The sequence below is a fragment of the Camelus ferus genome, chromosome 20, assembly GCF_009834535.1.
Source record: "Camelus ferus isolate YT-003-E chromosome 20, BCGSAC_Cfer_1.0, whole genome shotgun sequence".
Lineage (NCBI taxonomy): Eukaryota > Metazoa > Chordata > Mammalia > Artiodactyla > Camelidae > Camelus > Camelus ferus.
Genome location: NC_045715.1, coordinates 17,661,252 through 17,678,591, shown reverse-complemented (window position 1 = coordinate 17,678,591; position 17,340 = coordinate 17,661,252). Strand labels below are relative to the sequence as shown.

The 17,340-nt window shown below is 39.0% G+C and overlaps 1 protein-coding gene across 1 annotated transcript in view; it reads right to left on the bottom strand.

The window, feature by feature from the left end:
• Positions 1 to 17,031, bottom strand: part of SCGN (secretagogin, EF-hand calcium binding protein) — a 33,600-nt gene extending 16,569 nt beyond the window's left edge. The window contains 6 exon segments of the mRNA XM_006182200.3: positions 1,142 to 1,219; positions 1,656 to 1,712; positions 3,487 to 3,576; positions 8,368 to 8,460; positions 12,510 to 12,580; positions 13,552 to 17,031. Coding sequence (XP_006182262.2) covers positions 1,142 to 1,219; positions 1,656 to 1,712; positions 3,487 to 3,576; positions 8,368 to 8,460; positions 12,510 to 12,580; positions 13,552 to 13,633 — 471 coding nt within the window. The 5' untranslated portion in view covers positions 13,634 to 17,031.
• Positions 17,032 to 17,340: the final 309 nt, after the last annotated feature.

Here is a 17,340-nt window from a genome sequence, read left to right as displayed (position 1 = left end):
TGTAGAGACGTTGTTAGAAATAATACTAATTAGTATTTGAAAATATCAGTTAAAGGACTAAATAGATAACCTCAGAGTACACATTTTAATGGGAACGCACAAACTCTTCTCAGTAATATATATCCCCAACTGTTCACCGGAAAGTTCAGTAAGGTGAGTCTGCTCAAGAACTCTTTATATAATAAGTAACAATTCCTAAAGTAATTAAGCCTTTACCAGCAATTTCCTTGCTTATTAGTTAAGAAACCTAGAGCCCGATTGGAATGAAGTACATCTGAGAATGGGAAGGGACTCGGGGGAGACAAAAGGGAGAGAAGCCGGATCCAATTCAATATGAATTGTTGATTAGCCCTGGGAGAAATGCATCAAACGACTATGAGGATGAGTTCACCAAAGGCAACTTCTACTTCACAATTTTCCAGGGAGCTTTGACACTGAAATAGCATCAGGGTCGTTTAGGACAGTGGATTGCATGAGGGGCATGTTAAATAATGACAACAAGGACCACAACCACCACTACAGTGGGAGCTAACATGTACTGATCACTCACTATTTCCTAGATGCTCTGCAAGTGCTCCATAGGCATCAGTTCACTTGCTGTCACAGTAACTAGGTACTGTTAGTCCCCATTTTACAGATACAGTAAATAAAGTTGAGAGGCTGGACAGTTTCCCAAGGTCATAACTAAGAAATGGCAGAGGTGGGACACACATTTCCCATCTGACTCTCACTTGCTTTAAATCAACATGCTAAATGAGTAGAACCACCCACTGTGGTGAGAGATGGCTCCTGTATGTTTGTTCCTGATTTTCTGTGTCCACACTTCCTTGTTTCTATGTGACTTGGATTAGCATTAAGGTTATTGGCCTGGTGCTTAGTAACCCAACTGTGACTGGACTTTCCAGTTCTCCCCAAGGACAGGGAAACAGCTTTCTCTCTCAAGTACAGGCACTCTCATCCCAAGAGACAGGTTAAAGCAGCTCATCTTGAGCCAGTGTTTGCCAGAGGTGAAGGTTTGCTCATGCACTTACCTGGTTTGCAGACACTTATGAGGCACTTACTCTGTGCCCGACACTGTTTCTGGGCCCTGGAGGCAGTGGGTGAGCTGTCGTCATGGATAGTGCGTTGCTCAGTTACTTACCATGGTGCCAGTGTATTCTTCCAGTTTAGCCTCAGGTATGGCCTTTTCATGATGGAGGAAGAGGTCTCGGAGGAAGTTCTGTGACATCAAGAGACGAGCCATATATTATCTAGTGAGCAAGTAAACCTGAAAATCTTGTGAGACCTTAATTTAAGGATTGTGTTTCATTTGTTTTAAGAAGGAAGTAGAATCCTTTTGGAAACAGAAATAGAAAGCAATAAATACAAGAATGGAGGGCTGTCACTGTTGAAAGGGAGCACTGTTTAAATGGAACCCAGAGAATAGCTTTAGGCATGAAAAAGTGTCATAAATCCTTGATTATGTCTCTTTCCCAGAGAGAGCAATGTCACATGCAGTTTGTAAATCTTCTATCCATGAATAAGTTCCTTTTTTTAAAAGTAACAAATTCATAGCTAGGTTTCTTGGAAACAAAGAAACCAAACTCATGATACACATGTCCCCAATGATGAACAAACCCACACTTCACCCAGAGACAGTTCCCAGTAACACTTACACGAAGCTCGGCAGCTGATATAAAGCCACTGCTGTCGGCATCATATTTGCGCCAAATCTGAAATACACAAAAAAATCATTCATCCATTTAGCCTCATCATTTCTGTGTGTTTCCTTTCCATCATATTTCTGTTATATGTGTGACAAAACTGAGAAGGTCATGTTGTGTATACACTTGGGTATTCTGTTTATTATTTTCATTAAAAATTTTCTGTGAGCATTTTTAAACAATTAAAATTACCTCTAAAATATTATTTAAAATTTGAATACAATGTGATTCTACACAATTGGAAAATACAGAAGAACAAAGAACATGAAAATCATGTGAAATCTTACCCCTTAAAAACAACCAATATTTATCTTGTGTGTATTTACCTGTTGTCTTATTTATATAGATGCTAGGGTGGATAATATTTTAAACAAAGTTAAGATCATAATGCATATACAGTTTTGTTTCTTACCACTGTAATGAATTTCCTCCATGTCATTAGATAGTCTTTGAAAACTTCATCTTTAGTGATGCATAAAATTCCACAGTGGGGTTTTTCCTCATGAATCTCCAGTGCCTAGGACTATTTCTGGCATACTGCCGGTGCTTGTAAGTATTTGTGGCATGAATGAATCATATGAATATATCATAATTTACCTACTTTTTCCTTCATTGTTAGACATTTGTTATTTTCAGTTTTAACTGTAAGTAGCACTGCAACATTTAATGAACATTGTGTAGAAAACTTCTCTACACCTCTGATTATATTCTTAAGATAGGTGCTTGGAAAAGTAGCATTATTAAGTCAAAGGGTAAAGATTTTTTTAAGTTAACTCTGGATAATGAAATGTTAAAGGATCCTAATTTCATTTTTTCCATAAAATTATCCCAGTGTGCATGCCTACCAACAGAGCTTGAGCAACAGTCTCAGTATTTCTTTGCCAGCCCTCATTTTTTTGTTGATCCTCTTAAAATCTTCACCTCTTTAGTAAAAAGTAGTCGTTTTTAATTTGCATTTCTTTGGTGACTGTCATATATCGATTATCTGTTCAGATTTCTTCTGTGAATTGTTTATGCAAGTGCTTGCTCAATTTCTCATGACATTCATTTGTCAGAAGGCAAATAAATTAGTGCAAAAGGTTGCTAAGTTATTATCTCCTAAATGCAGACTTGGTAACTCTTTCAGGAATGAGGCAGTATCCCCCTTGAATCTGCTGCTCTAGCCTTGGAGAAACCTGCTCTGCCTTCCCTGATCTTTTTTCACCCACAGACAGAAACACCTAGAGGCTGAAAGAGGAGATAAGAGGAGCCATTGATTCTGGCTTTGGTTTTTACTCATGTAAAATGATTGCAAAAAGACACCTTCTGGTTAGATCAGCACTCTTAGTTGTATTACTGTGCCGTCAAAACTAGAATTAGTTACCAACATTTAAAAATAAGTAGATTCCCATTGAGTTTAGATGTCTAGGCTGCATTCTCAGAAGGCAGCGGTTCACTGGAGCTCACAGGGCCATTGGCTCTAGATGGGGCACGTGCTCTTCAGGCTCCACAGTCCCCACCCTCCTCTCCCACTACATCCTCAGCGTACCTGCCAGTCCCTCTCTCTAAGCCTTTGTCTAACCCAGGCTAAAGGAATTTGTCAGCTCAGGAGCAGTCTAGGTCTGCACACTGAGAGAGCACACTGGGGCTTGGGGCCAAGTCCAGACTCAACACAGGAACTCCTTTACTTGGTCTTGTCCTCTCTGGGAAGCTCTCTCTTGGGAACAGGGCATGAGTGGTGACAGCCACAGCAGTAACTGGGGTCCTGGCCTCATCTTCCATAGAGACATGACCAAATGCTTACCTGCATAAACTCCACACTGCTGTCCAGAGGGGTTTCCTGGCGAAAGAGCAGAAGAAAATTTTCATCCTCAGACAAGAACATGCAGGCAAGCTAAAGAAAAGAGGAGAAATAGCAGTCAGTGACACTGGCCAGTGCTCCTTGGGTAAAAGGCATAGTGGAACATATTAGAGGCAGGAAGGGCTTGAATCTCTCAGGATGGGGAGCCCAACATGCAATTCTGTGCCCTTGATAGTCATTTTGGATTCATTGATTCTTTCAAGAAGTATTGCACCCTTCCTAGGTATGAAACACTAGGAGTATCTGCCTCCCATGAGCTTACATTCCAAATTATTGGACAGTTTATTAAATTATTGATTATTATTATTATTAATATATTATAAATATAAGCTGGGCTACACAGAGATAAAGAACTTGCCATAGTTATGTAGGCAGTGGTAGAGTTATGACTTCAACTAAGCCCACACTTTTAACCACCATGCTATGCTGGTGAGATACTGTATATATAAATCACTTTAGTGCCATATGCAAAAGCAAAAATGATTGCTGTCTGGCTTGATTCTTTTTGATCTTGACTTTTTTTTTTAATTTTGTGGGGGGAGGCAATTCAATTTATTAATTTTTTTAATGGAGGCACTGGGGATTGAACCCAGGACCTTGTGCATGCTAAGCACGTGCTCTACCACTGAGCTATACCTTCCCCCCTTGGCTTGATTCTTTTTGTTTGTTTTCTGTTTTTTCTTTTTTCTTTTAATTTTTTATTGAAGTATATGACTGAAACATCATGCTGCACACCAGAAACTGACACAACACTAAACAACTGACTGCACCCCAATTGAAAAGTAGCTCTTTTTCAAATTGAAATATGGTCAGCCCACAATGCTGTATCAACTTCCGGTGCACAGTAAAATGTTTCAGCCATACGTGTATTGCTTTTGATGTTCTTTTCATTATAGGTTACTACAAGATATTGAATATAATTCCCTTTGCTATCCAGTAGAAACTTGCTGTTTATCTATTTTATACATAGTTGTTAGTATCTGCAAATCTCGAACTCCCAATTTATCCCTTCGCACCTCCTTCCCCCACTGGTAGCCATAAGTTTGTTTTCTATGCCTGTGAGTCTGTTTCTGTTTTGTGTATAAGGTCATTTGTGTCTTTTTTTCTGGATTCCACATATGAGTGATATCATAAGGTATTTTTCTTTCTCTTTCTGGCTTACTTCACTTAGAATGACAATTTCCAAATCCATCCATGTTGCTGCAAATGGCATTTTTTATGGCTGAGTAGTATTCCATTGTAGAAATATACCAGCTTCTTTATCCAGTCATCTGTCAATGGGCATTTAGGTTGCTTCCATGTTTTGGCTATTGTAAATGGTGTTGCAGTGAACACTGCGGTGCATGTATCTTTTCAAATTAGAGTTCCCTCTAGATATATGCCCAGGAGTGGGATTGCTGGATTATAGGGTAAATCTATTTTTAGTTTTTTAAGGAATCTCCATACTGTTTTCCAAAATGGCTTTACCAAACTACATTCCCACCAACAGAGAAAGAGGGTTCCCTTTTCTCCATACCCTCTCCAGCATTTGTGGTTTGTGGACTTTTTGATGATGGCCATTCTGGCTGGTGTGAGGTGATACCTCATTGTAGTTTTGATTTGTATTTCTCTGATGATTAGCGATATTGAGCATTTTTCATATGCCTATTGGCCATTTGTATGTCTTCATTGGATAATTGCTTGTTTAGATCTTCTACCCATTTTTGGATTGGGTTGTTTTGTTTGTTTGTTTGTTTGTTTGTTTGTTATTAATTTGTATGAGCTGTTTGTATATTCTGGAAGTTAAGCCCTTGTCAGTCACGTCATTTGCAAATATTTTCTCCCATTCTGTTTTGTTTATGGTTTCCTTTGCTGTGCAAAAGCTTGTAAGTTTAATTGGGTGCCATTTGTTTATTTTTTTATTTCTTTTGCCTGGGTAGACTGCCCTAGGAGAACATTGCTGAGATTTATGTCAGAGAATGTTTTGCCTATGTTTTTTTTCCAGGAGATTTATAGTGTCTTGTCTTATAGTTAAGCCATTTTGAGTTTATTTTTGTGTATGGCATGAGGGAATGTTCAAAACTTATTTATTTATATGTGGCTGGCTTGATTCTTAAGTGTTACATTCTTTTATATTGTTAACGTCTATATAATACTTTAAAAGCAAGTTCGCTTGTTATAAATTTAACCATCCAGCTTTCTATGAGCACCAGTTCTATTGATTTACTTCCCTTGCTCTCATGAACAAAGGTAACATTTTCTTCCCCATGTGATTATAACATTTATTTTAGCACATAGGCATTTTTGGCTGGGTCACTGCCAAACCCAGAGTGTTTTAGTATTTATTGTGTTCTTTCTGAGTTGTCTCTCAAGCAATGATCGTTTCTTCTATAACTGTAGATCTCTCAGCATTTTGTACAATACCAAAGAGCAAGTCCAGAGCAAATGATTTTGGTAAGTTGTAGGAATGATCAGCCCACACTCCTATTTGTATTCTCTAGTTGGATATAGGTCAGCTCAAGGGCACATCATGTGAATAACAGCTATCATACATTGAATAGTTGCTACATGGCAGCATGCTCTTCATTTATCATCACATAAAGTTCTCACACCAATCCTTCAGTTAAGTATAAATACCCCCCTTTTACTATTGGAAGGCAGCATAATGCTGTATGTGATAGGCTTTAGAGTGGATCCAAATTCCTTCTCTGTTATTCCCTATTATTTGATCTTCAGCAATTTAATTGATACCATTATGCCTCAATTTCCTCATTTGTAAAATGAGGATAATATTTATATCCTGGTGCTTATGTGAAGACTAAAATTTACATGAGGCGCTATTTATAAGCTGTTCAGCAAAGTCCCTGGTACATATTAAAAATTTAGTAAGTGGTGACTATGCTATGTTGATGAAGATGATGAAATTGAGGCCCAGAGAAGTTAACTCACTTGCCCAGGTTTTCATATTTCATCATGTTGACTTTATGCTTTTCCTGCCCACCCACACAATGTCAACTGGAACTGAGAACTGCTCTTCAGAAGTAAGTGTTTTTTCACATGGGGTGGCAGAGGACTAAGAAACCAAATTAAAACATAATTTTTACTGGTCCTAAGTCTCCAGAACCCACTCTGTCTTCAGTTTTGACTGCAGTGGCACAAAGGAGCCCTGGATGAATCAAATACATAGATCATCCCCAAGCCTCATTTTGGCTCTCAGTGTGACTTCTTCCCCATTTTGTTTTGTGCTAAAATACCTAAAGTGTGTGCACGTGGGCTGATTTTTACATCACAACTACTTGTAATCTGAATAAGTGAAATGGTGAAGGGTATAGGACGAGAGGGTAGGGGAGATCTTGCTGCTCTTTAAACTCGCAGACTCATGAGGTTTTTAGGGGCCTTGTGACCAGAATAGTCCTAGACCATCAGCTTGTCTACAGACAATCTCAGTTATGCTCATTGGCTGGACTCCGTGACAGAATGATTGGCACGGATGTCAAAGTTGTTGCCACGTTCCCCATTGCTTCAGGAAGGTCTACCAGTAATTAGTAAGGTAATGATATAGTTTTTCATTATTTACCATGTTTCACTCATTTATTATTAAGTCGGTAAATACTTACTGACCACCACTATGCACTGTGCTCTGTTCTGTGGGCTGGAGAATGCAACAGTGAACATGTAGGCATTAATACTTTGCTATTTCTAGCTTGATGCTTGCACTTACCTTTCCATTAATGAATACACTGATACTTTTACATCAATTACAATGCGATTTTGGTTACATAAATAATTTTTGCCTTTTAGTGAAAATTTTGGAAATAACTACACTGATAAATCTAAAATTTAGCTTATTGGTTTTCTGAAAAGGTAGCCTCCTGGTGTACATGTCTATTTTTTATAAGAAGGCATTATCTTGCCTTATTATCATAACTTTCTGAAGAAAAAAATTGCTCTTTTCATCAATAATACTGACTGTCCAAGTATGACAGCATCAAAAGACCAGCTGTGCAGATTTCAGGTAATATGTCTAGCAGGCAATTTTGACTATGAAATAAATGTCTTAGTTTCATTGCAGCTCATTTTTATGTATGGATTCATAGCTATATAGAATAAACCTATATAGATTGATACCTATAAGTGAGTTACACTTGAACCACTTATTGGCCATATAATGCCAGGGAAGTAACTTCAGTTTGTTTATCAGTAGAATAAGGATAGTGTTCCATGTCTACTTTCTATAGCTACTATAGGGATAAAGTAACATAATGTGTGGAAATCCTTTCTAAACTGTAAACTTTTCTGTAACTGGAAGGGAAAACGATCATGTTAAAGATAGACTATGCAAGGCACTGCATGCTTAATGCAGTTCCTTGCTTTAATAGGTACCCAGTAAGTGTGGATTGAGTTCAAGTAAAGACAGCTACTGTCTGTTTTGTTTTTAATGATATTCAGAGATAGTTCTTTCCAGCCTCCACTGGGTGCTGATGCTGAAGTTTAAACTCATTTATTGTCAGTAGGTTTTCCCTTATGTCAAGGTTGAATTTGAGCAGGCCACTGTGTAAGAGACAAATATTAGATCAAATAACTGAAAAGCCTCCAGCATATCAATTCCCCAATTATAAAGTAAGTATAAATATTGACTGGCCTAAATAAAATGATGGAAGAATCATTACTCTTTGTTACTAAGCCAATGAAAAAGGAAAGGAGAATAGTTCAAAAATGTTAGCTAACCCAGCTGCCTGGCAGAGGGTTCTAATTTCCCAATCAAATGTAAGCCTTTCATTATCCTTCACAAGGAATTATAGCCCACACAGGTACAGTGAAGAAAGTAACAGTTGTAGAAAGTACCTCTTTCATTTGTATGCGACCATCTTTAGAGACATCATGGGTAGCCATAAATTGTTGTTTCATTTTCTGCACATTTTTTTCCATGACTGCATCCTACAGTGGGTCAGAGAGAACCACATTAAAGCCACTGGGATTCCAAAAATGTAGTTAGGATGTCAAATATTCAGAGTTGTATAGCCTGATAATTATGTTAGTCTAATCTGAAAGGCAAGTTACTTAGCCATTGAAAGTGATCCTATCAAGTTGCAGACAAGAGAGAGGTGGTGGAGGTTTCTTAATCAAATAACCACTAATCAGAATCCTGACTAGGTAAGATTTATAGCTAGTGATCTCCTAAAATACGAATGAGGAGAAGCTTAGGGACTAGAGTGTTAATAGAAAAAATTTGAACATCGTTCTGTATTTTGTTGTGACAAAAGACTATTGTAATGAACATAGAAACTTTCTTCCCAAGAATTCAGAAGTTTCGTTCTATTTTTAAGTGAAAAGTCCTTCCAGGCCCTCAGTTTCCCAGAGTTCATTCTATTAATCTTGGATTCAACAAGGAAAAAACAATTAGGAGAAAATAACTAAAGAGGAAACCAAAGAAATAAAGTAATCATGGGAGGGGGGGCTATGGCTCAGGGGTAGAGTACATGCCTAGCATGCATGAGGTTCTGGGTTCAACCCCCAGTACCTCCATTAATAATAAATAAACCTAATCCTCCCCTCCCCCCAAAAAAAGAAATAAAGTAATCATTGAACTACCAAAGATGGCACATATCCCTTCCTGGTACAGCCTTTTCTGCACATTAAATTGTTCTTCATCAGAGGACTGCATGGTTATTACAAAGAAAGTTAACTTATATAATCAACAACAGAGAGTGAATTTTGATGCAGTGACTGAGAGGCACAGATGCAGCCAAACAGTGCTGGATTCCTAGACTCCAGAACAGATCAGTTATGCTAAGTGTATTCTTCCTAATACTAGCACGCTATCCAGCCAGGTTTCCTCTCCACTAAGTATAGAGAGATTAGCCTCTTCATTCTTGGCACCATAGATTGTGTGGTTTGTTTGGTTGTATGGGTGTGTATGTGCATCAAACAGAAAAATCACAATGGAAATCACTCAGGAAGGTGGGTCTTCACTTTGAATTTGAGCTTGACCTTCTAGATTAAGAGTTCTGCCAGGCTAGCAGTCATTTCTGTGTCTCTGACATATAGTACCCGTGGACTGAATAAGTGGTTATGATGCACTAGGCATTCCGAAAAGAAATTCACTAACACAGGCCATGGTGGTGAGAAATTTGATTTCAAAGTAAATATGAAACCAAAGAGGCTGTAGCTAGATTCTGTATGATACCTCTGGTTTGAAACTTGACTTCTGTCCTCTCAGACCTCTGACCCCAAAGTCAGTGACTACCCCGTGGCCCTAAAGCACAGGAGTCTAGGGCTCTCTCTGTTGTAATTTCCCATCAGGCCCCAGCAGGGTTTTCATCTCTGAAGCCCTGAAAGATGCCCAGGATGTGCTGTAGTCTGTACGTGAAGAATGCACACACAACCACAGAAAGTGATGCTCTGCAATGGACTGGCTAGACCTGGACCTAGTTCAGAGGCTGATTCTGAGCATTTGAGAAAAAAAGAAAGGTGGGATGGGGTGAGTAACAGAAACAGCAGCAAGAATGGCTGATGGTTCCGTTAAGTCAATCCCCTCAGAGACTATGAGGAGCAGGTAATTACAAATAGTCTGCTTGCTCTTTAAGATTGACTAGCAGGCAGCTTGCTGTTAGAAATCTTAAAATTCCTTCTTCTGAGGTCTCTGTGATCCGCTAATCAGGGTGAGGAAAGTGGAGCTATTCAGGTCTCAGAAGAACTGATTGCCCTGCTTCAACACCAGAGGGGCTGCTTCATCACAGAGGCCTCCCTGCTGCTGGCTCTGTACTCACAGGGACATCACTGATTAAAGGTAGGTGTCACAAATGGTGATTACTCCCCAGTTGAGAGGGACATGCCCTCTTGTTAAGGACATGCTGAGGGCCTACTCATTTCTCAGCAGGAAAAAAGTCCAGAGTTAGGAATAGTTTCCTTAGTCATGGTTGTCCCAGTAGCATAGAGTGACCAGCCAAAGGCCCTGTAATCATACCCCCTGGGTAAAGGCCTCAGCATTTTGAAAGGAAATAATGGCAGAGGACAGCATTTCTCATTAACAGTTCAATAGTTTATCCCCTGGTTCCAAAAGCTTTCTCCCTCTACAAGTGCTGGAGAGAGGTGCCTGGGGCTGCAGCCACAGCTCAGCAGGACTGGCCTGGTTATATTAGAATACCTTGTCTGACAAGCAGTCACTATTCCTGGAGGGAACGGGGTGAGGGGGGTGGGGGATGCAAACTGACTTACAGTACGTGCAGTATCCTAGGCAGACCCTAAATGTGCTGAAATACCTAGGAGGCACCTGGGACTTCGTATTTTAACAAATATGGCACACCAAAATTCTATTTCCACTAGCCTAAGGACTCTGCAGCCTTCCAGCCTCTTTGCCTCTGGCCTCAGGAACACCTGCATGGAACACAGTTGCAGGGTACACTGGCTAGTCATTTGCTGTTTCCTTTCCTCCAAGGACCATGCTATGTGTGAGAGGGTGAGGCCACAGGCCAAATCTGAGGGAGGGGTGATGGTAAGAACAGCCAAACTATGAGAGATGGCATCTCTTTTCTCTCTCACTGATGGCAACAATGCCTCTAAAGTCAGCCAAAACCCCAGAACAAGACAGCTCACAGGGTCCTCAGCCTAGAGCAGACCTTTGTGTTTGAGTAGCAGCCCCACCCCTTACCACATGACTGAAAATAAGACATTTCCAAATTCAACATTTACAGCAACTTTTCTCCTCCTTTTCTTTATATCACTAAAGCAAGGAGCCTTCTGAAAAGGTGTGAAGTTTCAAGTTTATTCCAAGACTTTGAAAGTTTTGCCTTCCTCTTTTTGTTTTCCTCAAATACTTCTGTTATGTTTGAAAAATGGCATCCGATTCATGGGTTCTGGAATGCCATGAGCCTTAGCATTTACAGAGAGAGCAAGTCAGAAAGAGACCGACAGAGAGATAAGGGAAGGAAAGAGAAAAGGAGAGGCAAGAAACTAATACAAGAAATGAAGGGCAAAGAGAGAAGAGACAGACAGATAGGAAAGAGAGGAAAAGAGAAATAAGAGAGAGAGAGGAGAGACAATGAGAGAGCTTGAGAAACAGATTAGAGATAGAAAGAAAGGAAACAAAAAGAAAGGAGAGAGACCGATGGAGAAACATATAAGAAATAGAGATCAGAGAGAGATCAGAGAGAGATCAGAGAGAAAGTCAAGATGATGGACTCCTACATGAAAGTGTGATGCGCTTCAATATTCTTCCATGTAGACAGTTATATTTGAGGATAAGCTACCTCATTTTAAATGCTGCTGTCCCTAGAGCTACTTCCCTTACCATGCATCCCCTGATGGAGTCTTTACCGGATTCTCCCAAGCCCAGGCTGCTGCCTCTGTGGGAATTATTCCTCTGCTTTGGTACAGGGCTCATCGGCCATTAATTTAATTCACATCTCTCAAGGCCAGGTTTACCATAAGAAAGGGAGATAGACACTGGATAGATTAGTTTACATTTATTTTTCGGCTCTGGGTATGTTGGTTGTTTCCTGATTTGTCATTCCCAAAGAAACGTGCACTCTCTTCTAATGAAATGAAAAATGGAAAAAATGATTTTGAATGATTTGTTTGTGATTTGCTATCAAAGTAGTATCAAATGCATTAAACACCCAGAACCTTAAAGCTCTTAACATCTTTTCCACCTTTTTGAACAAAATGACCTACCTTATCTCCAGGTTTAAATCCATTAGCAGAGACATAACCAAGGAGACATTCGAAACAAAGTTGTTTGACTCTAAAGTTAAAATCTGAGTGGATGACAGATGTTACACTAAAAGTCAATGACCAGAGCATCTAATACCACAGGTTTATAAAACCTGCCTAAATCCATCCATGTTGCTAGGAGAGGGAGAGAAATTGCATGCAAGGAAGAAAAGAGGTCAGATGGGATTAATAAGTACAAATCAAGATAAGATTGGATGCTTTTTGTAATTCACTAAGAGACACATAAATTAATGCTTAGTGGCACAAGTACTTACCTCGCTACCCAGTTTTATCAACATGTGGTAAAATAAAGCATCAAGCTCCTTCTCTTCTATGTAACCTTTTTCTAAATGCAAGGAGATATGCATGAATAATAGTCGTTTATATAGAATAACATGTGACATTTAGTATTTAACATTTAACATCTTAATTTGCTTTTAATCTGAAGTTTATAAAATCCCCATGGATACCATTCTTTGCTTCTCTAATTAAGTGCCAACATCTACCTCTAGAAAACGGATTTGAATAGCAAATACACATTCAACAGTAAATGTTCTGTGTTGAGGTTTATATAAATACTTGAGAAATGAAAGCTATTTATATATTAATTTTAATCCACAAATAAACATGAGTTTTAGAATAAACTAACCTAAGGATTTTGGATTCGTGGAAAATTTTAATAGATGTAAATATTGAATCTTAGTTTGCAAGGTTAAAACACATTAAACAACATTTAAATATTTTCTTAATGTTTCTTTAATTATTAATGAGGACAAAGCAAACATTAAATAGATACTTTTCAAGCAATTTTTTGGGAGTAGGGTTGGTGTCTTTTTGAAAGTTGATCAAATTCACCCCTCCCTTTGAGAGAGTGAGAGTTATACAATAAAGTGATTGAGTAAAAATGAGCGCAGGTAAGGAAGACTGACTTCAGATCCTGGAGCCCACAAGTTTCAAATTTATATATATATATATATATATATATATATATATATATATATATATATATATATATATATATATATATATATATATATATATATTTGTCATTGTCTATGTGGTATATCATTACACACTCACAGGTTGGGGAGGGCAGGGAACAAGTCCCTCCTCCCACCCTGAACTTGAACAAGGTATCTAGATGTGCAACTCCAGTAGTAGGTACGCTGCGTTAGGTATATACTGCACTAACAACATTGGAAGACAACTTTTCCTGTAGGAAAAGACCTACGGGAAGCAGAAATTCTAGGTCCTTTCAGCAAGACTTGGAGCGAGCGACGCCTACACCTGAATGTACGGGGGGCTTGTTTTACTTACCATCCGCGTCAAAGTGCTGCCAGACCTGCCAAAAGCCAGCGGCATCCAAGTGCATTTGAGTGGTTTCGCGGGCGCTGTCCATGGTATTGACAACGAAGCGCAGGCACAGGGTGGGGGGGGCGAGGGACACCTAGAGAACTTTGATAAGGACTCCTCTACAATGTCTTCTGACTCCCTCACCTGCTTCTTTCGTTCTCTTACTTGCTTTGAGCACCTGTCTGAGGGGCAGGCACAAGGGCATCTGGCGAGGCGGCTGCTGGCGCCTTAGTGTCGCTGTGCAGTCCCCAAGCCCCCACCGCGCCTCTTAGGGAAACCAGCTGCTTGGAACCCGCCCAGTTCCTGGCGCGTCGTCCCTGCCCCTCCCTGCGCTGTCTGTCCTAGGCAGATCAACGAGGGAGCTCTGTGTTTGCCTCAGCGCTGTGGGAAAGTCGGGGAGAAAGGGGCTGCCTCAGAGTGTCCATGGCTCACTCTCTTTGCCCAGTAACTTGTCTGTCAAACTCAGAGAAAGTATCCCTCTTATGTTTCACTCACCTTCCAAACGTGTCTCAGGGGGTTTCTAGAGAGAACTCCCCCGTTTAAACGGCTGGAAGAGTGTCAGTGTTAGGGTCCTTTGAACCCGATTATTTAGAAATGTAGTGGGGGAGGGGTGAGATGAAGAGCAGTAATGGTGGTGGTGGTAAGAGATTACCAGTAAGCAGGGAGACAGTCATCAGGGACGATTACTGAGCCCTGATTTTATAGGGCATGCACATTGCTATACTATAATGCACTATAAGGACTTGCATCTAAATAGAGATTCTGCACAGAACTGTGGTTTAAATCGGGATTTTAGGATGTTGACGGGATTTCATACTACGCCATGCTTTTCCAGGAAAAGAGAGCTAGGGGGATACATGGTGGCTGACTGCAGTTCTTAGGTAGAAGTTTAGATGATTGTGTTTGGCTCCTAAGAGCCACACTAAGACTGAAGGACAAAAACCATTTGGAGGCATGATCAGATTCCTCTCTAATGATCAGAACTGTTCAACAGTTGACCGGATGCTTTGTGAAACAGCTGAATGACACTGATGGCTTCTGACCATGTGCTCAGAACCTTTTGTTGAGGAATCTATAAAAGGAGCTTGGGTAATAGGAGAGTTGGGCCAAATATAGATCTTTATGGCTTGCTAACTCTGATATTAACATTAAATTTTATTTTTTAAAAGCACATATACATAAGCCATCTAAACTAGAGTATTTAAAAGAACATGACACTCATGGTCAGACAGTCCTGGGTTAGGATCCCACCTCCATCACTTACTAGCTTTGTGACCTGCATCATTAGTTTTCATTTCTCTAAGCCTCAGTTTTCTCGTCTATAAAATAAGGATTATAACAACTACTTTGGAGGGTTACTGAGAAGATCAGAGCCACTCACAGCAGTGCACAATAAATTGTAGTTGCTATGGTCTTGTAGAGGATGAGGGGACTATATTGTTAAAAAAAAAAAAAAAAAAAAAAGCTTAGAGAAAACAAGGAAAGCCTGAGAAACTGTCACAGCCAAGAGAAGTCTAAGAAGAGTGATGATTAAATGTAATATTGTATCCTGGGTGGGATCCTGGAACAGAAAAAGGACATTAGGCAAAAACAAAGGAAACTTGAATAAATAATAAATATAGGCTGTTAATGATAATAAACAGTTATTTACAAGCAAATAGTTCTGGGTTTAGGGCAAGCTTTGTCTCTTTCTATGATGTTAATCAGATTACTCAAAAGAAGCCTTACTTTCTTCACCTGTAGAATGGAGAAAATAGTAGCATTTGTGTTTCATTTTTGTCACAAAGTTCAGATTTTAAAAATACATATAAACCTCTTAGCACAAAAGACACAGTAAACACTCAGTGTAAGTTAGCTACTAAAATGATGAATCTTCCCTGTGTACACATTTGGAAGATGGTGATATAAACGTCAGGATTTTTAAGAAGTGTGGCTTAGGTTAAAAGTAGAAAAACAATATCATCACTCTTGGAGAAAGTATTGGGTACAAAAATTGGAGAATAAAGAAGGAAGAGAGGATTCAGGGCTCAGTATCGACATATCCACATGTCATATGTGGTCCTGGGAAATTACTGGCTACAGTGTCAAACATCAGTCAGGAATACTAATAAGCATGGACTCACCAGGTTGGTGACTGATCTTGCTTTCTGAGAATAGTGGGAAAAAAGAAAAAATAAGGCAAATGTCAGGAGTAATAATCAAGATCTAATGTAAGGGATGGTTATATAAATGATGGTAAGTCATTATGATAGGCTTTGCTTCATACATACAAATCTTGATTTTGAAGCCTGATGACACGCAAAAAATGCTCAGAACATAAGGTTTAAGATTAAAAAGCAAGTTAGAAAAATGCACATATTACATGACCGAATTATTTGCAATAGAATACATATTTCCACACAAATAATAAAATGGAAGAATATACAGTAATTGATGTAAATGATGCTTATTTCTGGAATAAGGAAGAGGGGGAATCATGGAAGATTTTAATTTTGTTATTTGTAATTCTTCTACTTTAAAACTCTCTACAATAAGCATATAATGCAACCATAATTTTTAAAAGTTGTAAAGATGCAATCTAGAGAAAGGAAAGAAGTACAGCTGCCAGGACTGCTGTTCTCCTCAGAACTGGAGAACAAACAGAACTTGAACCAATTTCCAGGAGCCTGGCATGTGGAGCTCTCTGGGGAGTTACAATTTCCATTCAATAACTTATTTTCATTTTCTTTGTATCCAAATACCTATCATAGCACTAGGTAGATAATGTTCAGTTACCTTGCATTCTCATACAGAAATTTGTGTGTTGGTGGGGGTAGGGGGTGGAATTATCGGAGCCCTTGAGAAGAGAACCATTAGGAAGGTATTTAAAGATCAGCAGGAGTCATCTTTAAGACTGTCTCACTGGAAAAGTGCTCCTACCTGGGAATGGAGTGATGGGAGTGGGGATGAAAGAACCAAAGGTGATTTATCTGAGTCCCTCCCTGTCCAACCAGAGAACTCAGAGTAAAGCGAATACAAAGCAGCTAGAATTAACTTGAGATAAATTATGCAACGTGTGGATTAATTTAGCCCCTTCCACAAAGATTCTGATTTAAAGGGTCTGGAGTTAGGACTCTGCAATGATACTTTTTAAAAGCTCCCCTAGGGATTATATTAGAACCAACATCTAGATTTTCGTCTTTAAGTTTCCTGCAGCTTATATTTTGGTCATTTTATTTTTGGGGGTGTGGCTTCTCTGAAGACCAGTCAGGAAAAGGAAAATACTTCTAAAGGATTAATATTATTTTTTATTAATATCCCATCTCTTTAAAAAAAGATTAGAATTTATATTGTATGTCACTCTGGTAAGTTTCAACAACTAATGGTTGAATCTAAGGACTGCAATGAGTAATTTTTCTTTTTTATCCCTGCTGATTTGATTTTCTCCTGCAGTCAGTTCCTGCTTTTCTCATTAGCATAGCTAATTGATGGTTAGTTGTACAAGAAACATTAGTGGTCTCTAATTTGAATCATTGCTATTTAACCCTGATGCATGCATTAAACTCTGAGTTAGAATATCTGCATCTTTTTACAAACTCATAATGATATTTCTAGCTGGAAACATAAACAGTGCTTTCTTTTCTGGAAATATAAACAGTGCATCCCAACTATTTCTCCCAGTAGTTATTAAACATTTAAACATGAGGGACACCTGACAGACTATTTAGTAGACCTTAGAATTCGAAGAGATTGCCTTGGTTTGATGCCACACCA